The sequence below is a fragment of the Vigna radiata genome, chromosome 1, assembly GCF_000741045.1.
Source record: "Vigna radiata var. radiata cultivar VC1973A chromosome 1, Vradiata_ver6, whole genome shotgun sequence".
Classification (NCBI taxonomy): Eukaryota; Viridiplantae; Streptophyta; class Magnoliopsida; order Fabales; family Fabaceae; genus Vigna; species Vigna radiata.
This window is the reverse complement of record NC_028351.1, coordinates 21584248-21610551: the sequence shown is the minus strand read 5'-3', so window position 1 is coordinate 21610551 and position 26304 is coordinate 21584248. Positions and strand designations below refer to the sequence as shown.

Genomic DNA, 26304 nt, shown 5'->3' with positions numbered 1-26304 from the left:
TAAACTCAATTTATAACCCTTATGCAATTTTAAAACGGAATATTGGACAAGGCAATATATTAAATCCTTTGCTATATTATATATTAATGTAAGAGAGAATATTTATCTATATATTATTCATTCCATAAATTTCATAAGATGTAATTTTCATCAATTTAATCATTAAATTTTAAAATATTATCTTAATAGCATATATATTTTCACAGACTAGATTTCGATACATTATCGTATATTGGTGAAACGCCTTATTAGTTAGGACACTAATAGAACTTGTGTTGTGCATAGGATTCAGATCATCTTGATATACTTCTAAAGCTACAATACATAGCCAGAGATCATACGAGATCAAGTTAATTAGTATCATCACGACCCACTCTTAAGAATAATAATACATCAATCTAAGATTATGATATGATATTTATTTTAATATTTAAAACTTCTTAAAATATAAACACATTCCTAAAATAGAGACATCAAATATAGATCAAATTCATCTGGGTCATAGCTCAAATAATAAAGTATATAAATGAGACATATCACAAGGTTTACTTTAAAAATAATATATATATATATATATATATATATATATATATATATATATTATATTTGATACCATCTCTGAATTGAAAGGATGAGATCATGATGAGAAATCAACATAATAAAAATCAAATAAAAGATTCTGAAATTGTGCAAATAGTGAGGCTTATAGACTGTCACAAGATGCTGTACTTACTAGACAAATTAGATAACAAATATGTTGTCATATTCTTATTCAAAAAGAAGATGAAATTTCTGGGTGAACTAAAAATCTAGTGATAAAATTGAAAGCCGGGTCAAAATCATTTCATTTTCCATAATCCCCTGAAACGGGAGAACTAAATAGAGTTTGAAAGTCAAAGGAAGGAGTAATACAAACCATGTGATCCATGTCACAAGTTGCCAGCCAAAAGGAGTAGAGGAGACCATATACTTGTCATCAAGAACTGCCTTGATCTCATCATGAAACAATGTTGGTGTGGCTGGAATTTTGAGCATACAAGAAAAGGCTCAGAAACCTGCGAAGACTGCTGCTGATTACAACATGTAAGGCCCAAAGGTAACTGTCCGGATTGCATATAGGAACAATTCTGGTATGTGTCATGTGACATATACTTGGGACACATTAGAATAGGTTGAACAACCTGCAGAAATAGATAGTCAAAATATAAGGCTTTTGATCAAGAAACCTTCAAACAACTTCCTTGATAAACAAAACATGTTACTTTACCTTGTACTTGGCAATCTGTTCGCTGACCTCCCTTATGTCACCTTTGGTGAAAATTAATGCCACATTTCCCTGATTAAGCAAACAAACTAAAACATTAACACTGTATTCATAATTTAACGAAATTGCTTCACTTTTACTACTATTATAAAAATGATTTTCTGATACAAGACACACCAAAACAAGGAAGCAAAGTTACCACAAGAAGGGGGACAAGGTTAAGGAAGGCCTTGTTGCCAGTCTTCTGAGCATCCAAGATGATAGAGCGTTTCATCAGGGAGTTCTTTCCCATCACCACAACTGAATCAGCATGGAGTCCCCTCCGTATGCCCTGAAGCTGATTTGAACCCACATTGTCAGATGAAACCACCAGCACCTGACTGTACTCTCTCAGAAGCTTCAACATCTTTGCATCATAAGCTGCCTTTCCCAGTTTCCCCGCCATTGTTTGTGATCACTGTAGCTATAAAAAAACCGAGTGGTGAGGGAGAACAAGCGGAAAAACCTCACGAAGGCGGAACCTCCCTCGGCAGCGCCTCTATTACCGGAAACTCTCGCGACATCAACGTACCCGGCGGTGGAGGCGTCGACCCTGACCTCTCTACGCGTCTCTTCGCGAGGGGTGATGGGTGACAGCTCTAGGGTTTTCATTAATGGGCTGGAATTGTTTTCTAACCTAAAAGTTTAGGCGGCCTCTTCCTCCGACCCATATTTTTCTTCCAGCACCCCTATAAATTTATAATTTTCAAATTACTTCTCATCAAAAATATAATTAACATTTTGTGTCTTTTTTCTTTTTGAATTTATTTAGAAGGACAGAAGAGAAGAAGTGAACTAGCGTTTGTTGTAACTTGTAACCAGCACTGCTTAACATATGATTAATTAAAGTGTATATGATAAAAGTATAATATATTGGTTTAAGTTTAGATCTGAATTCAATTATATGGAATCAATGTATAGAATAAACAACATTTCTTACTTGCGTATTTAATTTGTCCATGAAAACCTTAGATTTTACTAGCTGTCAAAACGGGTAACCCGGCTCGATCCGGCCCGGCCCATCACGGGTTGGTGGGTAAACGGGTTGGCTCACTAGCCCATTTAATTATATTTTTTTAAAATAAAAAAATACAAACTTTCTATAATTTAAATTTAAACAGTTTTCACTCCCAACAAATTATGTTAAAGACAATTCAAAATAATAATAAAAAGTACAATATAATCCAAATGTCATTAAAAAACAAACACAAAAAACATATAAATAAGTTTTTTATATTCATAATTTTTTGTTATTGTTGTAACCCTTGACCCTTGTTCTTGTTGTCTCCAAATTCACTAATAAAGATTTTCCTAATATCAAAACAATTCCGACAATCAATAAAAAAAGATATTAGTAAAAAAAAAAAAGAGAACCAGTATTCAACAACATCAACAAAAAATTAATAGTTTAATCTGTAACCTAATTTCCCAAATTCAAAGATATCAAAAAGAACTTTATACTCAAATTATTTAAATAAAATGAACAAAATCTGATACAAGCATGTCAGAATATGAAAAAATCATTCCATCTCAAATCCCCCAGAACAAAAAAACAAATTCGCAAACCCCTATTTTTGTCATTATAGGGTTTTTGAAAAAAAAAAAAGAAAGAGAAGTAAGAAAACAAAATTGTGGAGTAAAGAGAAGAAAGAATGAAGGGTGTTTTACCTGCTCCTTGAAGAATTTCAGTGAAGCGAGGGTGAGAGCACCGTCAAATGAGAGCAAGTACCGTGAGAGTGATTTGTGAGAGCATAGTTTACTTTTTTGGTATACACAGTGAGTGAAGAAAATATTTTATTTTTTAGGGTTTCATAAATAAAATAATAAATTAAAAAAATAAAATTAGGTAGGTGGGTTGGTGGGCCAACCCGGTTCACCACGGGTTCAACCCGCATGAGCCGGGTTGAAATCTGATCCGCATATAAGTGGGTTGTATTTTTCAAACCCAACCCGGCCCGAGTGACGGGCCGGGTTGGCTCGCGGATTGTGACCCATTTTGACGATTCTAGATTTTACCTTGTATTTCATGTTTTTGGCTCGTAATTAACCCTCCAGGGTCTATTATGCAGAGTACCATTTATGACCAGTCCAACTGCATATTAACGTACGTGCCCTTTTTCATTTCATCCAATCAGCATTTTCCAGTTTGGTCACTGATTTTGATAATTTTTTCTAAGACCTGATTAGTTAGAGGTGTTAATTAGTGATTAATTTATTCTACCTTTATTTTCATAGAAACGATAATTAAGGACATTATATAAAAATTGGATATCGTTTGAGGTGCACTGTTTATAATCAATACCAAAGTTGTGCTCCATGTATATTTACGTAATTTATCAACAAAACTGCACCCATTATGTAAAAAAAACCCAAATCAATGTATAAAAAATTTCCGTGTCAATATTATTTTCCAAAAAGAAAAACACAGAGAAGAGTAGATCTTGAACATGAGAAAAAAAAAACACAACGCTCGTGATAGAGAAAGAAGCTTATAAGTTATTTGGGGCTTGTAAACATCTTCAAAGATTTCATTTGGATATTGTTTTACTACTGTTGTTTTGCCTGCATTTGCAAATTGTATTATCTATCTATAAGCGTACAATGAATGGTGAAGTGCAGAATTTTGGTTTATTTCACCTATTAGGGAAAAAGTTACATAATCGTAAAATAATATCCTAACAATTTTACCATTGCCTAATTTCCATTTCTGAAACTAAGACAGTAAATCTGACATGGAGCCCAACCATATACCAGTAATTCCTTATGTCAGAGTTATTCTAAAATTTTCACTATTGTTTACATGGTCCCAGCCAATTGTGACATACATGGTAACTACCGCTGTTTTCAATTTCCAAAACAGCCAGAATAACGCGACTCATGGACCAAACATGCCACTGCTTGCTTCTCTAAGACTCTAATCAGTAATCTTGGAGTTTAATCTGTTTCGTTATAAGATCCAACTCAATGCTCTTCAGAATTCATGAAATTATCCAACACTATATCGAAGAATGGTTCTTATGTACAGTCTCCATGTGCAGTCTGCTACATCATAATTGCTGATTTTTTTATTTTTATTTTTTGTATGCAGCGACATTCATCTCATCTTCCGTCTAGACTCTGTAACAAGATGACTGGAAAGGATCTAGTTGTCTTATTTATTCTTCTTGCCACCAGCCAGAATGCGCTGGATTTGAAGCCCTCGGCTGAAAGCTTGATTGTATAGCAGTCTAGTTTGAAATTCTGAAACAAATGGGAACCAAGCCAATATGGCCACTGGTGCAAAGATAATCACTCCCATCACGTATTCATATCCTTTTGATAACGCTTTTATAGACCCCCACATTCCAATTGCCTTCACCATGGTCTTGCATGCTTGACCTATCTTCTCATATATAAAACACACCAGCTAAATCAGAAAGATGTAATTTTTCATTGACAAATAACAGCAAAAGAAATCACGGGCGAAGCTTCTCTAATAATAGCATGAACTAGGAAAGAAAAAATTAATTTACTAGATTTTGAGATATAATAACATAAAGAAATATTGCTCTTTTCCGTAAATTAGTCAATTCCTGTACATGTGATGTAAATTTATGGGACAAAGATAATTAATTAAACCATCCTGGAGTAACGGATGTTAAAAGCTCAAGTACCAAGAAAAACCATAAGGGCGTAACGTATTGTTCGGGTCTATTGTTTTCACACACAATTAAGGTCAAGTTGTATGTTTAATATCATCAAATGAAAGAAATATACATCAAAACGAGAGGGAATGACTACTAATGAAGTACCTGTATAAATGCCCAACCTGTCGGCATAAAGGCTAGGAGGCTCACAAAGATGTCACCAACTGTGAGACTCAGTAGGGTAAACATCAAGACGAGAATGACAACAATTCCAATAAACAGAAACAATTTGAGGAGACGAAACATCAGTTGGAAATCTGCACTGAACGTCTTTCTACCCAAGGACACTATCTGGAGTTTCAGATGCAAAATTGCTACCAATTAATTAATAGAATAATAATTAAGATCAAGCATAAGAAAAGGCCTTAACTCATAATGAACCGTCCGATCATTGAATACCGACCTTCAAGATGATTATGGCGACTACTACCACTAGCCAGGACAGACCGTAAACCTGAGAGAGAAAATGCATGTTAGAAAATTATCTTATTCTTATACACACCCGAGCCTTTTATTTCTTTTTCTTTCTTGTTTACTCAGGGAGGGTGATAAACAAATAAATTCTCTGCTGAGCAAGGAACTTCTTCATCTAAAACGTATATTAGAATATAGTATGGATAGGTGTGTGCAGTCACACCCTGAGTAGAAGATAAATAAGTTTGATGTGAAAATGTGAAGTATACTTAAATATGGGTGCAAAATTACCGTGATGCTCTTGTCAGATCTAGCCACATGAAGATGATACACAATCCCATACTGATAGACAAAGAAACGCAGGGCAAGAATGACCTCCCAAATCTTCCCCCAGAGCCCAGTGTGCAGCAGATGCTGCTGTTCCTCATTCCACCATGATTCCCAGCTCTTGTTCGCAGGAACACCAATACCACCTTGATTATTTATCCATTTTGTCCAATCATCCCAATCCTCAACTATCTTCTGCCACTCAAATCCTGATGGATTAAAAAGAAAAGGACTGAACAACCACGAACACACTAAGAACCACATTGATAATGAGAGAAGGCCATATGATACTGAATCAGGAGTTGCTTTTCCATAAAGCCTATAACATATAAGCAGAATAGCTAGCTCCATCCCTTTTACAAAGTGACTCCTGGAATACATCCTATAATTTTCCGCAAACCTTTCATGACGAACAACAAAACCACGCCCAGTTGCTCTGTACTTTGCCCCACCATGCAAGAGAGTGCGCCCATAGTAGTGCATCTTAGTTCCTAGTGAGAAAGTGAAGAAAACGGGTGCTAGCTGCAAGTGCATTATTATGATCTCACTTAGAGCAGTTCTGAATCCTCTCTCAAGTCCAATTTCCATGACCATGGGAAGAGTCATCAGAATACCAATTTGAACAAGGGACTGGGAAGCCATTGCTGCCTTTAATGGATCATCTCCCTTCTTCCTGGCTAACTTAATTATAGCAGCCTCAAGTCCACTCAATGACAGGTAAAATTTGCCATACAGGAAAGCATAAACCGTGAGGGACACCATCTGTGAACAGCCGAAGAAAGCTTTAGTTCTAGATGTGGGAATAGATGATTAAGCACGCAGGTTAAAACTCCCCAAAAACATTTAATCAAAACAATTATATAGCTTCCACGTGGAAAATGCCAGCTCATAGTGTCAAGTGACCCAATTGTCAAAAAATTTCCATATCCACTTGGACATTATTTAATACAATTATTATGCAAATTATAATAACAGTTTTCCTCAATAAACCTTATTGCTTTCTATATAATTAAAAGATATTCAGTATTTATTTTGCTTAATCCTGAAGCATTAAGCATTACCATTGAACTGAAATAAAATCCAACAGTTGTAAAATAAAATGATAGCATTCGGAAAAAGTCAAATCGATGCCCCAGTCGGTAGATATCCCTGCTTATTGTCTGCTCTCCATTACCACAGGCCACTTTTGCTTCAAAAAGAGAGATTTGATTGAGCCCTACATCTCTACCCTTTCCAACTTGAATGTATTCATGATGAGTAACATTTCCACGTCTTAGTGTTGAGTTGAATCCTGTATAGGCAAAGGCATTGGTGCAGAGGTAGAAATATCAAATCACTGCCAAAAAACAATGAATCAACAATGTTACCAGCAAATATATCCTCGCTTAGGTTGATGCCACAAGAAGCCTTGCTGAATCCTCCACGGGTAAAATGGAAAATTCTATCAAAAACATCCGGATGGCCATAGTGGAATCGAACCCTACAGAATGGGAAAAAAAATCCATCATGTAGAAAATGTGTATTCTGCATTGTAAATATTTTAAATCTCACGCAATAGCAGCTGAACACAGAAAATAACAATCCAATTGTATTGTCTCTCAAAAAAATTTAGGAGGGGAGAAGCAGAAAACTCATCAGTAAGCAAAACTCAGAACAGCTATGGTTTGAACATGTCAACCTGAGACTAGTTCTAAATATTTTGTATGCATTGCAATCTTAAACTCAAATGCTGCCTTAATTAGCCATGTGTTTCTTGGGAGTTTCCTAATTTATGGAGGTCAACGGTATCATAAGAAACCAAAAAACAAATAAAAACTTACTTTAGCGTTCTAGCAAGAACTCTTTGGCCAATTGTGACAAAGCTAGTTTCTTGATTTGACATAAACCAGGCCAAGGAAGAGACACTGTAACAAGTGATAAAATTAAGTAGTACAGGGTCTAAACACGGGAAAGGGCCAAGAAGAAAACAATTCATAACCTTCCAGTGAAAATATGCTCACGAACACCTAATATGGTGGGTGGGCGCAATCCATGATCCTCGTTAAATTCTTCCAAAAGGTTACGCATTTTCAGAGCTTCTTCTAAGTAATTATCCTAGACGAAATTTCCAATAAACCAATTTTAACAGGACTGACCCATTATGTAACTTGTTTGAGCTTTCACATTTTGTAATCTTTTACCTGGTTCATGTCGATAGTCTGAAGAGCTTCCCCTCTAGTAAAAATGATAGCATGGTTTTGGTTTTCTGGCTTTCCTTCTCCTAACTTTGCTGCTCCCGGAAGCTTTATTCGATATATTTCCTTCAAAGATACACAAAAACAATCATTTCTAAGGTAACCACTAGTAATTAACCACCTCTTTCTAGACATTAATATGCATTTACTTGGTCAAGATTGTCAACAGCTTTGACCAATACAGAATAATAAACTTTATGCACTTGTCCATCTTCTCTTTCTTCAAGTTCATCGATATATGCAACACGCAGTGAGGGATTGCTATAAATAAAGAACCAAATTAGATTCTTAAGTTACGTGAACTAAGTCAAATATATGCTAATAAATTTAAATTTTATTTAACAAAAGAACATACTTAACCATCAGATTCAGGATATCAGTTGCACGGCGATCTCCACTTCGCTTCTGATTCCCATAGTTCTGACAGGTAGCAATGTATGTGAATTTCATGTCAGCCATAGCCTCTAAACTGGCATATAAGGATCTATGACTCGCTTTTTCTTCCGCAGATGGAACATCAATAGCTTTATAGCCGTCGAGTATCTCTGATCACAAGACAAAATAACGTGCTATCATCTTAGCTGTTAAAAACTTTTCTTTTTCCTGCCACCCTTGATTAATATACGACAAGTATTTTTACTGGTATAGTAGCAAGGAAATGCTTGTTAAGAGTTGAAGGTATATATAAATAAGAAAAGACTAAGGCCAAATGTCAGAAAAAACTATGAATCGCAAAAAATCCCATAAAAGGCCTTGATCTTACCAATTTCAGAAGCCATGATTAATATATGACAAGTATTTTTACTAGTATAGTAGCAAGGAAATGCTTGTTTACAGTTGAAAGTATGTATACATAAGAAAAGACTAAGGCCAAATGTCAGAAAAAATTATGAATCAAAAAATCCATAAAAGGACTTGATCTTACCTTTTTCAGAAGCCATATCAAGAAATGCCTGGAGCTTTATTGCCCGCCTGTAGTACATCATTCCCCTAACTACATTACAAGAGGAAACAAATCAGTCTACCTGATCCAGCGTAAGGCAAGGGGAAAGGGAGTTAGCATATACCTGTCCTACAAAGAGTTTGTCCTCTTAATGAGGCCCAGTGACGAAGATGTAATATATTCTCATCTTTCTCCCATATCTCGCTATCTTTCTTACAATCAAGTCGCTCCAAGAAGTTATTCCATTCGTCTGGCAACATTACCAAATTTTAGTCAGTCCATTCTCTGCTATCAATATACAATTAAGTTATACTGTGAGCTATTACTAACCAGGGAATATCTTCTGAAGGTAATATATGATTGACACGCCATCTTCATTCTCAAACTCAATGTCATTCTTAGAATATACAGTCTCTTCACTGTAGTATGGAGTTAGGACACTGAAATAAGAGACAAAAATGGCTATAATACATACGGATAGGCTCAGCTTCAAAATGCAGCACATTTTGAATGTTATGCATAAAAAATTTGTTCAGAAAAAAATATTAAATAACTAAAAAGGGTATGTTTTGCATCTACTGTTTAAGATAGTAAGTAATCCTACAATAGTTGAAGCTATCAAACTCTGAAGAAAAATAAAAACATAATATTCCTGCAGTTAATAGTCTCTGTATGGTATAACATGGGTATATATATCTTCGTGGCAATATAATTAAGGAATATGTACCACACCTGAATGAGAGCATTTTACGTACTCGAGGAGCACGTGGCATATCCATGAACAATGAATTGCTAAAGAATGTAACCCTTCTTCGTACTTCGGTGTTTGTTGGAACATCAACGGCAGATTCTTTCACAGTCAAGAGTAGATAAAGACGTCTTATCTGAAACAACCACAATGATTCATTGGTCACGGAAGCCTGGATCATTGAATAAGAATATAAACTAAAAGATAAATAAAGAATTAAATTTTAAGTTATATTACTAACCTGTTCCTCCCATTGCGCTGTAACCACAGGTGGGAAACGAATTGCGGGTTTTCCCTCTCTACCAGCAAAAATTTGTTGTCCAGTGTCCTTGCTACTTTGATTAAGTTCTGCCAATTCGCTGATGAACATAAAACATAAAAAATCAGGCGTTATTATTTCAATGAATATATATTAATATATTCCAAAAATACTGCTTTCAAGTTAAACCTGATTTCATTCACCATCATGTCGGTAACCACTTCTAACATGTCTTGCAGCAAAACCACAACAGCACCCTGCTGGGATGGATCTCCATTTTTCTGTGACAAGAAATCAGTGCGTGAGTTTCCTGATTAAATATTAAGTTTCAAGTACCTAATAAATCTAGATATTTATTAAGTTCCCATTAAAAATTTTCAAATGCCTATGATATTCTTTTTTGTTGTATAAGTATCTAACCATTTGACTTTTGCATCTCTGGGTGACATGGCCGGTATTTCCATCTTTCTATCTTGAACTTGCCGATAAACTTACTCCATTCCCTCTCCAATCTCCTCCAATTTTCTGGTCAACTCAATCTTGAAGAGGGAAAGAGCAAGTTGATTGGTGAGTTGGAGATGAGAAGATGGAAGTAGTGGCTATCTTGTTAATGGAAAAAAAAAAATCAAATAGGAAAATACATAGACAAAATTAAAAAATATTTTACCAAATTTCTAAGTTACTTAAAACTTAATCAAGCCTATTAAGACAATGCAACATTTAAGAATATGAACTACAAATATATTTAGTTTTGTTTTGAAGGACTCACCAAAAATTCCACAAGTTCCACGAACTTCTTAACAAGGGAAGGTAAATAGACCATACGGAAGTTTGTAAGAAGAGTATTCTTTGAGATGTTGCTCTCGACTTCTTTAATGATGATGGAAATTATTCTGGTTCGTCACAATTGATTCAGAAATACTGATAAGAATTTAATTAAATTAAATTTACAGCTTCGATAGTTCAATTATATGTGCTTCTTAAGAAAACAGCAAACGGCTGATAAGAAATTTCATCTGTACTTCAATACAAAATTATGAATTAATGTGGCTTAAAACTAATGTTGATTAGGCAAGTTAGTGGCTAAATGTTCCTTTGTTCATTTATTTACAGTGTTGTCAAGTAGCTCGTGAATATAAATAAAATCTTGCTAGATTAAAAAAAGGAAAAAGATAAAAACATCTAAATGTAATAGCTATGCATGAAATTCTAAAGGACTGATAGACTGCAAGAACCATTTTGAAGTCTTCGTACAAAAACATATCTAAAAAGAATAGAAGATTAATGAAATTGAGTCTAGTCTGTACCACTAAAAACGAAGTTAATCCATTAATCTCTTGAATGGCATTTCTGGCATGAAGTCTAAACTGAATTCAAACGCAACAACACAAGATGCCAAAAGGATACCTTTTTTCAGTTTCCCCTATCACCAAATCCTGTAGAAAATGTTTAAAGGATTCGTAGCATTCAATCACAGAACATTTCATATATTCATCTGCACATATGCGCTTCCAAAGGTCATAGTCCCTCCCTCGAAACTGAGTTGCAATATCCAGTGCCACAGTAATCTGTAATGTTTTACAGTGTCAATCACAGAAACTGGTAATAAATGTATGAATATCGAATGACATTAACCTACCTTCCCTGTAAGCAAAAATGGCGGCCACTGAATTATTTTCAGACAATGACCCAATGAGTAAGGCACTAGCAAAAGATCCATCTCCCTGGAATCATGCAAAGATAGTTTAGTCCTAAATAGGTGATGGGCAAAATAGAGGGACTTGGAAGCATATAATCTAGGATAGAGAGCAAGATAGACTGAGGTCCTTTCCTATCACTTATGAGATCTTCCTCACGGAAACAACAAATAATCTCATTCCATATTTGGGCAAATTTGGCAGCTTCGCTTCTTTTGTTTGCAGAAATCTATACAAGCATGGAAACTAAAGTGAAGATGAATTAATGCAATATATTTAATTTACTTAGAAAAGAAAATATGCTATCAACCTCAGCGAATTTCTTTGAGAAAGAAAATCTCTCTTTTTGTTTCTTATCAGAAGGAACCAAGCATGTGTTGAATGCACCGGGCAATGACAGAAACCGGGATCTTAGCATGACCAGGGTGTGTATCTATGGAATCAAATTATAACATTAGTTAATTGAAATATGATAGACTACATTAATATCTAAATCCACAGAAGTAATCCGACCCCAAGTTCACCCTTTAAATAAAAAAGAAAATCTAATTTAGTTACAAATTAAAGACTTCATAATTTGATAGAAATGCTACTAACACATTATTTCAGACACTACAATATTGATTTAAATTTATTGGGACGTACAAAATTATGTGAGTTCCTTATTTAAAGGGTCTTCTTAATTATTTAAATTTACGAAAACAATAAAGAATATGCTAAAACTTAAAGAGTTATTGAAAAGTGTGTTGCTAAGATCCAGTACTTTGCACATAAAAGGATCCTATAAAGAGTTATTGAAAAGTGTGTTGCTATGTGCGAGTGTTTTACAAAAATTTAGAGGAAAATGGATGGCAAGTTCTTTTTGGACATGACAAGCTAAAAATCAAATAAAAATTATGATGACCTCTCCTAGACGATCAAAGGCTCCAACAGCACCTCCGTACAAAGTTGAGAAGATTGCATACCAGATTTGAGTGTCCATGAAATAAACCTGAATTGAAGATGTGAATACACTGAAATGACTGTACAAGAGAAAACAATCATACATGAAAACATAACCAGGATATATAATATACACACCAAAATTACAGGGGCCCAGAGTGCAATTATTGCCCCATAGTTATTTCGAGCTGCATAGACTTGAAAATATTAGATCATCCATAAAAGAAAACAGCAACGCAAGCCATGAAAAGGAGAAGAAACTACCGGTGGGAAAAAATTCATGCCATTCAAAATCAACCCGCCGAATGCTCATTATGTCCTTTGTTGGTCTAACTAGAGGTTTAATCTGAAGATAGATACAACAGTTACAAAGATGCTCAATAAATTTACAAAGCTAACTTATTAGGTACAAACTTGTAACTTATTAGTTACAAGATATTTTACCTGGACAAAAAAACTGAATAAAAATTTGCAAGTCAAAAGCAACAACCAGAATATAGTGTACCTGAAAGTCAAGAAAAAATTTAGACAAACAATAAATGAAGGAAATAAAAAATATATTATAAACACGGTGCTATGTAAATCATACTTCAGAAGAGTAAATTGACTTTCATGCATTCCTCTTCCAACATAGATACTTGGCTGCATGGGGAGAAATGATGATTTATAAAATGGGAAAATATTACACAAAGAATGCAAATTATTGATATAAGTCCACAAAACACATGCTTTTAGAAAACTAGTTAGTGCTACAAGTCAGAAAAACTTTTCGAAGAGTTGAAGTCCATAACAATGGGGAGGTTACGAAAGTACAAATTAATGGTCATTTATAGAAAATAGTCAATTCTATGGGCAAATTGTGCCCTAAGTATAAAATTTCTAACTTTAACATTGTGCCCAGACACCACAAGATACTGTAACAGAAAGATATATTATAGCTATTTTTTAAATATTTACGAGAACTCATTAAGTATGTTGCCACCAAAAGATAGTTGAGATGGATTCCCAAGCAAGTGCCAGAAAATTATGAAAAGACAGTAAACTATCAAACTATAAGCTTTTGATGTCTTACTTGTCTCCATGGGTGTAGAATGAATAAAAGAGATGAATTGGATCTGGTGTAAGACAAAGGTAGAAGAAAATTGTGATCAGACAAAGTAAACCACCAAACTATGAAAGTTTAATGTTTTACTTGTCTTTGTGGGTGTAGAATGTATAAAAGAAGAGATGAATTGGATCCGGTGTAAGCCAAAGTAAAAGTTACAACACGGAGTAGCTTTTTATTGAACGAGTTTTTGACAGAATCAGTTATTATATAGAAAGTTCTTGTGGCCACCTTAGTTGTGCATAACCCTAACTCTCTTTAATTGTGACCTCTTTGGACTTGTCTCAATTGTAAAGATAGTGTTCAGTTCTACATTGAGTAGTTCCTAAAGATACCACTACACAAAACTGGGACAATTCTCACCTTACAAAATTGCTATATAGTATCGAGTTTATCTTAGATCCACTGTCAGGCCACTTGTACTGCCATGCTCCAGACTAGAAGGCCTATTTGTGAGCGCAAGCATTGCAAAGCGTCTTAGTTGTTGTCACTCTTAGCTCGTGTAAGTTGTAGCCTCTTTGGCATTTGCCTTATTAGTAGCCTCAAGGATAGATAGTATTTACTCTCACATAAACTAGAAATATGGCTTTCAAAGAACTAAAAAAGTTTTGAGAAGTCTTTGTGGCATAAGATAGGCCAAATTCAAAGAGTTTCTAACATGTACATCAACAGCAATAAAATTTATGTTACTCCAAAAATTGTTTTGTGCTCGTTGATTTGCATTAACATCAATGTAATATATGCTTATTCCTTGATTAAAATCTGACAAATAAATAACGTGATGGATTCTTACAATTCAACTATAGGTAGATAAAATTACATATTATAGAAAGCTAGTGCATTTTATAGTTAAATATCTTATGAAATAAAATAATTATGAAAAGTTTAAAAATAAAAAATAAAAAATAAAAACTACTTAATGGGACTCCTAACATTGTATGCAACGATTTTCATTCTACAAAGGGCATTACTCACCGTTTTATTATTTAGATACACCTTAATTCAGCCTATAGGTGACCCTTTCCATAGCCCAATTCTCAATGAAGACACCGATTATTAAGACTTAAGCATAAAAAGAGAGTCCAACCAAAAAGACTAGTCCATTAGATGGGAGAACCTCAAGGCTCGAAGTACTACATCAAATATACACCCAATGTGAGACTCCTAGCAAATTGTGTACGACGTAAGTATGTAGTTTGCTTAGGAACTACAGGCTTTAGCTATATCCCCTTCGGCTTTCAACTCACATATATTAGTCATATCAATTTAAAGTGAATTAACCAAAACAAATTTTCCCTAAAATTTGCAATACTTTCAGAATAAACAATAATTAAATGGAAAGAAGCTCTTAACCAACAGAGTCATTTAGCTTAAAACAATGAAGAGAAATACTTAAAGTTGCAAGTTTATAAGACACGTGAGTACCTGAGACCACCACAAGAAGAATCTAACTATGCGCCAGTCTGAGTTTTCAATCCAACGCCTTAACATTGGGAAAAGAAACAGAATAGCAGCCAGTAAATTTGGAAGCAAATATAATATAACAGCCATTATGTAAAGTGGTGGAATGCCTTTTATTTTACTGAAAAAGGGAAGCAACTGCTTCAGACCCCCAGGTGCACCCTTGAAGGAATTAACATAGAAGAGTGGGAGAATGATAACCCAAAAAAGAGTGACGAAGACTTTAAGAATATTTCTTAGCACATCAATGAATTTGCATCGATGATAGCCTGGAAAGTTCAGGATCAGATCCAAGATACCTAAATAATATAAAGAGGAAAAGAAACGATATTAAATTTCCATAACCAAGGAAGAAGATAAAAAGGACAATCAAAAAAGGTCTACTTCAATACTTAGAAACGAAGGATAAATAAGGATCATTATTAACTGCAGTATTATACAAATTGGGTAAATGAATTAGCAAGAAAAGAATGGCGAAATAAGCATCAAATTAGAAGAAAACAATTTTTAAAAGAAATCTAAAAAAAGTGAAGGTATTGATTTTTTTTTTCTTGGCCACAAGGTATTGATTGATCATCAGAGTCATTACAAAAGTTTGAGGCATGAATATGAACACCAAATAACTTGGGACAGACGTAAATCCTCAAGGGAAGTGGCCTATTGATCTTATATTATTTTCTAAACAAAAATCTTGAAAACTGATGGGTATAACGTGCTGGGAACAACTCTAGCACCTGACTTGCCTAACTGGGAAATAGAGGAAGCATCGTTTATTTAATGAGGAGGAAATAGTCATACCAAAAATTACAACAAAATATAATTCATCACTGTCTTGCTTCTGATATGACTTATGAAGTTTGTATTGCTCGTGACATTTTCATGCAATTTCCTAAAAATGATACGCCAATCTTTTAAACAGGTAGGAAAAAAAATAAAAACAACCAATATTAAATCTTGCTACTAGAAATCCTGATGGTAGAGTGATCTTGCTACTAGTGATAAGTTAACATTATAGAGAGCAAATTAAGTTGACATATCATACTTTGAAGCAAGCGCAGAATGGATGCTGTGATGAATATGCTTGAGAGATAATATAAAACTTCCTTATGAAATATATTCGACAGTGTAATCCCTTCCCAAGCAATAATGAATATCACCTGTAATGTAAATGTTCAAGCCAATAACCACAAATAAGGGGTGAACAATAGATATTAGCATTTTCTTTGCTTGAAATAAATACCTGCAAACCCAGTATAAAAAATGTCCACAGACGATCAAAGCTGCGGAAGATGTGCCAGAATGATCGTGTCTCAACAAAATTTGATTTGACAGTTTTTCCAAATTTTCTTGGAGCACCCTTTCTTCCCTGGTAAGAAAGTTATATAAATACTGAAAATAATTACATTACAATCATGCCAGTAGCTTCTTTTGATGTGGATACCTGTGCCAAATCACTAGTTGATTTAAAGAATTCACCGTCATCACGCATGGGCCATCCAAGAGAAAAGCAATCAGATGACCTACAAACAAAAATAAATATTGTAAATTAGATATTAAGAAAACCAACAAAATCAACTTTAGTGATAAGATTCTAAAGAAAACAACCAGAAATACTCATTTAGATCATCGTAGTTGCACCATGCTGAGTGTGGAGCCTTTCCATGTCGACTCTTCTTGGCTTCCTAGATTAATCAACATGATTAATATCTCTACACAAATCATTGTACAGGAATCATAGGTACCTGAAGTTTTACGATGATGTCATGAGAGACAAAATCCTACCTTTTCAATCACTCGGTACAAAGGAGTTATAACCTTGCACAGGAAAGCCTCGTCATCACTACCATAGGAAGGCTTGATATTTTCACCAGTAACAATGCTGACATTTCCAGCCAATAAACCGTGGAGTTCATATGCCATCTAAGGTTATAGTTGGCCATTATTAGATTGGAAAAAGTTAGTAATAAATTAAAAAGGACTAGAGGAAACAACAACTACATTGCATTTGAAAAAGCATTATACCACAAGATATTATGGATCAAATGGAAAGTATACTCACGTTGTGAAATATGTAGCACAGACACTCAGGCATGAAGCGAACGTTGGATGCTTCACCCCATATAAGAAGATACAACCCCATATAAAGCAACTTCCGTTGCTGTGTCTCTTGCTGACCTTGAGGAAGTCTGTGTGAAAAAACACCATAAGCATTTTTTGAGCAAAATATTTGAATTCAATCACTAATGCTGATATTGTTATTTCTCACCGTAAGCTGTGTTTTCGTCCTAGGAATTTGCACCACATTTTGTAATTCTTAAAAAGGTTTTTCATCACTGAATCTATAGCACGATCATCCAGCTGATTTGATAAAACCAAAAGGAAAACAAATGAAAACAAATATAACTTCTGGCCAGAAGGAGAGTAGAGTACTCTGACTGACAGATATAGATAAAAAACACGATAATGTATATTGGCAATAGTTTTCTTGATTATAGATTATCTTTGTTTAGTCTACTACGCTTTGCCTAAATATAAAAAGTGAGAGACAGGTACATGCCAGGTTGAAAGGCTCGGGTTTAGGATGTAGCCTTATATGACTGTTAGCAAGAAGCAAAACCAGATGCTCCCTCTGATTCCTGACATTATCCCTCTGTGTCCACAAATCAAATACATTAAAAATTTAAGTAGGTCAAACAACAATCTAGTCAATCGCAAATCTTCTCATTCTGTTTGTACATACCTGAAAACCAAAGATAGCTTTAAGCCAATCAAGCAAGTCTAAATGTTCAGTTTTCTGCCTCTGTAGCCCAGATGAATTAGGCCAGTTCAAGCCACGAGTGTTCCAAAGTGCAGAGACAGAAGCCTTGATCTAGTGAAAAAGAAAGCCAAAAAAGGTCAGTGCAATGTCAAATAAAACACAAATACTCCATATCAATATCTTGAGGCACAAAACCTCTTCAAATTGCATTATTGGCACGGAAGCCCCAGCAGCATCCAGAGGAAGAATATTATAAGGCGTATAAATCTCCGTCTTCTCCTGGACATCTCTTGCTGCGGCAATAATCTGCGCATGCAAATTGAATATTGAAAAGGAGAACACAGCAAAATAAAACACCTATTGTTACAACAGATCAGAGTAGAAGAATAAACGGTTTAGAACCGATACTAACCTCAGGAGCAACTTCTTCGACCTTCTCAGTCTTATTTACCGCACAGAGCACTTCAAATAGAACGCCAGCAGTCTGGTAAGCTTTGCTGAGTTGGGCTCTGCAAGTGAATTCCGATTTCAAGGTCAACGAGGGAATTCTTCATAGCAATTGTAAAACTTCACACATAACTAGCATGCATTTACCTGTCAGCTTGCTCCTTCTGATCGAGAGTTCTGACATAATGTTCGTAGTATTGCTGATAATAGGACTGAATTTCTCTTGCATCCGTCTTCTTAACCCGAGAAGTAAGACTTTTTGGATTGTCCTATTCCACAAAAGTTAAATTTGGAACGTAATAACGATAATAAGTATTTATTTATCAACTATTTATTTTGTAACTATATTATACTAAAAAAATTCTTAAAAAGTACAACTTTATGCTTTTATAGTAAATTTATAAATTAGTGAAATTTCTATTTTTATGATATCTTTAATATATAATAATTAAGTCATCAATTTTCTGTTTCAAAACAATTATATATTGTTATATTCTAAAATTCTAATTTTTAGTTAAAATTTGTAAATAATTAATTATTTTAAATATTTATTTGCAAATTCTTATTTTAAGTTTAACCATTTCGACATGGAATGGAAGCGTTTGACAGTCAATTTCTTATAAAAGATTATTAACATATTATGTAATAATTATAAAAAACAATGAACTTATCATATATTTGAGTTTTTGATTCAGTATCTATACTATTACATCTATATTATTAGTACATAAGAGGAATCATCTTTGTGATATTTATATACTTTTTTTCAATTTCATTTTTTACTTTTTAATTTTAACTATTTTTATATTTAAGTATTTTCTAATTTAATTATTTTTTTAAAATTAAATAAATTAAAATCACCTACAAATTAAATAGAAACTATTTATAATTAAATTTAAAAAAATACATGTGTGTGTCTATATATATATATATATGATAAAATATTTATACTTTATTACATATTTATTTTGTAAATTTTTCTAAAAAATAATATACAATGTAATATAATAAAATAGCATAATGTAAGATAACAATTATGATTCTAATTTGTAAAATTAAATATAGTGAACTTTGTCTGGAGAAATTTAGTTAGTCTTTTGTAGATCTTATAAACTCTCTCACACACTTCGATGTATATTTATATTTTAACTTCTCAGAAATCTATGAAACAATGTAATGTAATTGTGTAATATAGCAAATTATGGTAATATTAGCAAAATTATATATACTAAAAAAAATATCTGAAAAGTATACTATAATTTATAAGGAAAATGATATTTTGACACTCCACACGTGTCGAAATGTGATTGAACGATTTTAAATTTAAAAAAAAACTTTGATTTTTTTCTTCCTAATATGTTCTTGTCTTACTTTTTTTAATTTAAAATTATCCAACCACATTTTGACACGTATGCAGTGTCAAAATAGTGTCAAAAATTAGTGTCAAGATATCATTTTCCTATCAAATTTATAACCAGAAGTAGTATTAAGTAGCATTGCATTTAGGAAAATAAAATTTTAACACTATTTTTTGATACCATTTTGACAGTGCACACGTGTCAAAATATAGTTGGACGATTTCAAATTAAAAAACAAACTTTGGTTTTTTTCTTCCAAACATACCCCTATCTCAACTTTTTTAATTTGAAATCATCCCATCACATTTTGACACGTGTGTAGTGTCAAAATAGTGTCAAAAAATGGTGTGAAAATATCATTTTCCTTGCATTTATTCCTGCATGAGAACCTTACCCTCTCCAATCGTTGTAGCAACAAGGTCTTAAACTGCCTAACACCGCGCCCGCTGGAACTCTGGTCCAGCCTATGCGCTTTCTCAAAAGCATAGAACCGACCTGCACATATTTTTACATATATATGGTTTAATTTTCCAACAATTAATTATACTGATAAGAATAATAATCACAAAGCTATGGTTGATTATTCATTCATACATAGATAAGCAACCCTAGGACGCTCGCCCTCTATCTCATTGGCGACTCTGAGAATTGGCGAGATGGAGGCGAGTGATGAGGGCACAACTTCGTTGTCGAATACCTCAGAAGAAAATGTCGTGGTTGCGGCGCTTCTCGATGGACGCCGATTCAGTGTATGATCGGAACTCGCCATTGTTTCTCTCCACCGCCTGTATGCATACACATTTCACTTCTCATTCACTGATTAAAACATTAATTAACATACTTAATAGCATTTGACGTACAATATATTTTAATCTACAGATTAAGATTTTCTTTTATGTATAACCAATAATAACGGTGAGATAAATTCAAGATTTGTACCTGTTCCGTAATGCCGGAGATTAAAGAATCGAAATCTTGGATCTCAGAAGACGGTGGTGTAGGGTGTGGCATCAATGAGCATTGTGAATAGAAGGAATTGAGAAATAAGAGAAACAGAAATTAAGGTAAAGATTAAAAAAGAAAGAAAAAAATGAGCGAAAGAATGATCTAGAAGTATATATATGATAGGATAATGCGGGAGTGAGAATGTCTGGAAGAACATAGTTTCCGGTTGTTAAGGGTAAGGGAAAAGAAGAAAAAGTGACGAGAGGGACTGAAAGAAGAAAAGGAATTTGAATGGAAGTCCGTTTTCCTCTTCTTGTCACCAATTCATCAACCCTACTGTAGATTACATGCCATCTGCTACTTGTACGGTTTGGATTTAAACATGTGGATGGATAGTTTATGTGATGCAGTCAAACTAATAAGACAATGTAACAACTAATAAGAAAACTAGGTTTCAATTTCTCTAATTTTCAAAACACTAAAATGTGTCAAAATGGTATCATGTTATAACATATCATTATTCAAAGTATATATAGTCATCAAATCAAAATAAAAAACAAAATACACATTCATAAAATATATTCTACTTAAATTTCTAAAAAAATACTTTAAAGGTATTAATGGCGGAAATCATACTAGAGAATAGTTAAAATTTATCATGCTAAAATTTCTGGATGAGTAATGTAAACGACAAAAATCGGAATGTTTCTTTTTGCTCTTTTCCGTTTTAATGTACAGTCTTATTCAATGTTTTTGTAATTTCTTTTCTAGAAATATTTATGGGAGTATAAAATATGTTATTTTGGATTAGCTCTTCAATAATCTCCTTTTTTTCGAAGTAAGTTATTTATTTCTCTTATAATTTTTTTTTAAAATAAAAATGCGGGGTCTAACTTTGAATTTCAAGGATATAAAAAACTATAAAAACAAACATTTGGTTTTTCTCGGTCTTTTCTTCCATCATGCCATACATTCTTTTCTCACTCCCATGATATAATACATATATCAATATTTTTTTGTTAAAATTTATTTCGAATAAACGTTTAGGTTAAATAATTTGAAATATGATTTCCTAACTTAAAATAGTATTACGTAATCTGACAATCTGTAAAATTATTTCGAATGCAATTGTTTAAATTAAAGAAAAAATAATATGATTTGAAAAAATTTTAGATGAATGTTTGTGTATGTTTGAAAAAAAAAATAGATGAAAGTTTGTCTATGATATATACAATGTGAATGATATATATATATATATATATATATATATATATATATATATATATATATATATATAAATTAAGAAAATATTTTAACATAGATGATTATCATTTTAATCAAAATTATCGCGAAAAAATTATTTTTATTCACTTTTTTGTACTTCTATTTGCTGTATTTATGTCGAAAAAGACATAATTAGGTAAAGGTAGGCTAAAATAGCTTTTTTATAACTATTTTCAAGTGGATCTCTTACCAACCGTGCGTTGAGCAGGCATAGCTTTTCAGCCCTTATTCTGTATATATAATCTCAATTGTTAATTAATTCATCTGTCTTACTTCTTCCAATCTTTGTCAGACACAGTACGAGGTTTTCCACTTACGATACCGAATTGCATTACAATATTATATGATATAGCTTTTGGTTTTTGAAAGTTAACTAATCAAATTGACGAAGAGACAACAAACTGAATTGCTCCACCTGAACAACCGCCCATGATTTTTAATATATATAATCGAGTTCAATTATTTTAGAACGCCTTGTCGTGTACTTACACATGCAAAATGAGGCAGTTAAACAACCCAACAAACTGGAAAAGCATCCAATGGAAAGGAATAACGAATCAAATGAAATTGTTGGGAACCCAAAACTTCAACTCAGGATATGTACAACATTCTACAATTATTGCACAAAAATATTAATATGCGACACATGTTGATTTAGGAACTCAAAAGTCAATTGAGCTGTTGAATTATTGTTCTAGAAAGGTGCTGATGCTATGTCCCTGAATGCTGCTGCTGGGGCTACTTGTGTTGTTGCGTCTTTGGAATTCATCAGTTCCAGTTCTTCACCCAAATCTATGTCTATGTCCATTGTTGTGCCGGATCCTAAGCAGCAAGCACCACTCACTACTGGTTGCAACCCCTGACAGTATTTAACTAAAATTCTTAACAATTTGCAGAATGGAATGTATTGCAGAGAAGTTTATCTTACATAAGAACTTATCATCTCACTAATGCAAAACTTTAATTTTTTAGAAGATGATGAGGAAAAACATATGGAGATTCAGTAAAAATGAAACACATGAGTTAAACCTAGTTGGACACCACCTTTGATCTAAAAGAGGGTTGTGGGTCGACAAACGATTATCATCACTAATACGCAATACATTTTTGTTTAAGCTCTTAACTGAAAGTTTAAAGGCAATAGCTAGTAGTTTTGTACAAGTAACTCCAACCAATTTTGTAAATTTTCAAATTATTTATAAAAATGAAAGTATTAAATGCATTAAGAATCACAATAAAACTGTATATATACCATTAATTAGTAATATTTCCTGTAATTTTTTATTTTTAATGTGATTTGTCTACTTTAGCTAGTGTTTTTTCCCCAACCCCTACAACTTGCAATTGCCTTACAAAAACTATACACTAACGCAGGGACGTTTCTTTGCATGCCAAGAGCCGTAAATGTTCATGCAAGCATACAATAGAAGAACACCATTAAAAGAAAAATTCATCACACACCGAAACAAAGATCCCAAGGTGTCATGCATGCATGTCTTTAAAAGATTACTAAACATGTTTTCAACAGTTGTAGAAAATAGATAAAGGAGCAGAAGTGGATATATTTACCTCCGTGAAAATCCTGGAAGCTTCTTCTATGGTCTTTGTGTTCAATATATATGCTGCCAATTCCTGTTGAAATCCACCACACCAGCATTAAATCCCATGTTGATGACGCGATAGAAGAACAACATAAAAGAAATGAACGATGACTTACCCTGGCCGATTGAATTTGGTGGATATTGAGAGTTCTGGGCTCCCTTTCGATTGACGAAGTCCTTCCAAGGGGTAATATGGGGGCCTCCATTTTTCTTGTTCTTTTTCTCTGATATATTATGGTAATGATACCCAAATGCGAAGCCGATCATAAAATGAGAAAAGCTTGTTACTTTCTTAATGGTGGTGTAGTAACAACTAAGGACGTTGAGGTGGGTGTCTTATATAGTGGAGGAAGAGAGGCATTGATGGCGGTCTACTTTGACGGCACGCAACAACGTGGCAGGGGAGAAGGTGGGGTGCACGTGGCAGGGTGGATTCGTGGGTGATGATACAGATGGCACTCCGAAATGACGTTGTACGAATAGAGAAAATGGAAACACCTAGGTCATGCGAACGTGTTTTGTATGGATTCTAAAAGTGGAAAGCAGAAGAAAATAGCGTGAGAATATGTTTGATATTTTTTGTTTGTGCAGTTACGTGTTTGATGAGGGTCGACACTGGAAGAATCGGTGGACGGTTACGGGCTTGTGCTTGGGCCACGTCGCTTGACCAAGGGTGACAAACGTGTACGCATGCGATGCTGTGAATCGTTGTGGATGGAGACGTAAGATTTGTTGGGCCCAAATTCAGGCCTCCGATGCTGCATGCACGTGACTACCAGGATTTCCTTTGCTGGATTCATTAATAATAATATTCTATTCTCTTTGGGTCAATTATTCTGTGACTCGCTTTCCTGTCCCTCTCAAACTTTCTCTTTCCTTCTCTTCTTTTTCTTTCCACCATTTTCTCATACCAACTTTTCGCCTTATCAAAGGTTTGCGCTACTTTATTGAAAATGTAAATTATGTAAAAAGGCTTTAATATAACAGGACCCAAATTCGATCAAGGCCCGAGTCATCAGCCCAACAAGAATACAAAAAGGAAATTCTTCCTGCACCTCCAATATACTTTTTTCATCTCAAAATTTTTCTAAATTCCTGAACTAACCATTTTACTAGAATAAAAAAAAGTTTCTCTCACATTATATTAATTCTGACTAGGGATGGCAAAAAAATCTCCATATGCGAATACGTGTAGATAAAATCCGCGACGGATAACTAATACCCACAGATATTTACTACTTGCAGGTTGAGGGTAGCAAATATTTTAATACATGTTTATAAACGGGTTGGGTGCGGGTATTATACTACCTGACTCGCGGATACCCGTTACCCAAAAAAATAAAAATAAAAATTTAATTTATATTTTATTTAATTAAATTAAATTTAAAATAAAATTAATTTATATTTTTTTAGATTAAATTTAATTAAAATTAAATTTTAGTTTATATTTTATTTCATTTGTATTAAATTTTATATATTTTTTTTGTAATTTTATTTTAAAAATGTATAAAATATATTTTTTTAATATTTGCGGGTATCTGCGGGTACCCGCGGGTTTTAGAATATCCGCGGATTTTTTAAAACCGATATTCATGCGGATAACAAGTCGGGTTGTGGGTGGAGTTTTCATTTTCGGGTCGGGTTCCCTAACTCCACTCATTCACTTTCATTCACTCACATTTTCTCTTAACCCTAACGTCATACCACTCCTACAAATAGTTCTTCTTTCTCTTGCTTATCCCTTACACCACATCCCTCACCACCATAACTTTTCTCAGATGTCACCTTTAACCTTCAAGCATGATGGAATCCATTTTGGGAACTAAATGAAGATTCATGAAGGGAGCATCAACTTAAGCTAAGGCTTGGAGATTGGTGTTGATATCGGTATCACGCAGCGAAATGTTTTAGAGAGCATGTAAATGATCAATAGCCAAGAGGGGAGGGGTGAATTGGTTCTTTTAAAAATTATGATTTCTTTCGCAACTTCTATCAAACAGATTATATGCAAGAGGTGTAAAGTTAAATAAAATTACACAAAAGATTTTATCGTAGTTCGAATCAACAAATTCTATGTCCAGTCGTTAATCACTATAAAGAGTGATTAACATTTTTCACTAGAAATCAATAACAAATTACAATATAAAAATAAGGATTGAGATTAGAAACTACCTCTCTTAACAAATAAGAGAGGAAAGACACCTCTTTTTGACGCACAAAAGAATGAACAACTTAATCTACTTTGTAGGTATACTCTACCACTGAGATACACCAAGAAAGAACACTTCCTCCTACAAGCACCAAGTTCACAAGCTCGCTTTCCACACACAGAGAATTTTTCTTAGGCACACATCTCTAATACTCTCAAAATGAAAATTTACCTTCTAAGGATTGAGGAGAACTCTATTTATAAGTCAAGGTTTGTGTAGGATCAGAAACTGAAAAGGTAGCTCTCAACTACCAATAATAACCGATTATCAAAAGTGATAATCGATTATATCAGGTCGTTATGGGTTATGGAAAACGTGATAATCGATTATCCTTAGTGATAAACGATTATCCTTAGTTATAATCGATTGTCGAACCTTGGACAATATCAAAACTTGCAGTGATAATCGATTATCTCATGTGGTTGTGGTTTCCACCTACGATGATCGTACTTGTACAAGAGTAGATGGTTTGTAGATAAGATCAGATTTGAGTAGCTGATGAGAGTTGGGATGTTATGTTCGGGGATTTATTATTTATTTTTAAAAGTTTTCCGATTGGGTATTTTTATGTAAAAGTGCATT

General features: G+C 33.7%; 3 protein-coding genes across 3 annotated transcripts; all 3 read right to left on the bottom strand.

Moving 5' to 3' along the window:
* Positions 1–632: 632 nt before the first annotated feature.
* On the bottom strand, positions 633–1959 carry LOC106767228 (60S acidic ribosomal protein P0-like). The gene is made up of 3 exons (XM_014652076.2): positions 1464–1959; positions 1268–1336; positions 633–1181 (listed from the first exon to the last, which is right to left on the bottom strand). Exons 1-3 carry the CDS (start codon positions 1707–1709, stop codon positions 930–932), a joined length of 567 nt encoding a protein of 188 aa, XP_014507562.1. The 5' UTR covers positions 1710–1959; the 3' UTR covers positions 633–929.
* A 1946-nt stretch (positions 1960–3905) lies between these two features.
* LOC106759233 (callose synthase 5) lies at positions 3906–21128 on the bottom strand. Its single transcript, XM_014642310.2, has 43 exons — positions 20622–21128; positions 20277–20467; positions 20077–20177; positions 18472–18593; positions 18290–18386; positions 18073–18183; positions 17860–17988; positions 17677–17769; positions 17386–17477; positions 17179–17305; positions 16902–17039; positions 16725–16801; positions 16561–16639; positions 16360–16485; positions 16162–16276; positions 15084–15418; positions 13143–13195; positions 12998–13058; positions 12818–12899; positions 12692–12741; positions 12516–12602; positions 11922–12044; positions 11746–11840; positions 11554–11638; positions 11322–11482; positions 10684–10807; positions 10104–10195; positions 9897–10014; positions 9640–9791; positions 9238–9347; positions 9032–9157; positions 8890–8958; positions 8320–8509; positions 8114–8225; positions 7911–8030; positions 7709–7824; positions 7551–7634; positions 7098–7210; positions 6792–7021; positions 5695–6492; positions 5393–5443; positions 5095–5280; positions 3906–4685 (listed from the first exon to the last, which is right to left on the bottom strand). Exons 2-43 carry the CDS (start codon positions 20449–20451, stop codon positions 4455–4457), a joined length of 5736 nt encoding a protein of 1911 aa, XP_014497796.1. The 5' UTR covers positions 20452–20467; positions 20622–21128; the 3' UTR covers positions 3906–4454.
* A 1323-nt stretch (positions 21129–22451) lies between these two features.
* On the bottom strand, positions 22452–23836 carry LOC106759226. Its single transcript, XM_014642297.2, has 3 exons — positions 23629–23836; positions 23481–23543; positions 22452–22770 (listed from the first exon to the last, which is right to left on the bottom strand). Exons 1-3 carry the CDS (start codon positions 23716–23718, stop codon positions 22606–22608), a joined length of 318 nt encoding a protein of 105 aa, XP_014497783.1. The 5' UTR covers positions 23719–23836; the 3' UTR covers positions 22452–22605.
* Positions 23837–26304: the final 2468 nt, after the last annotated feature.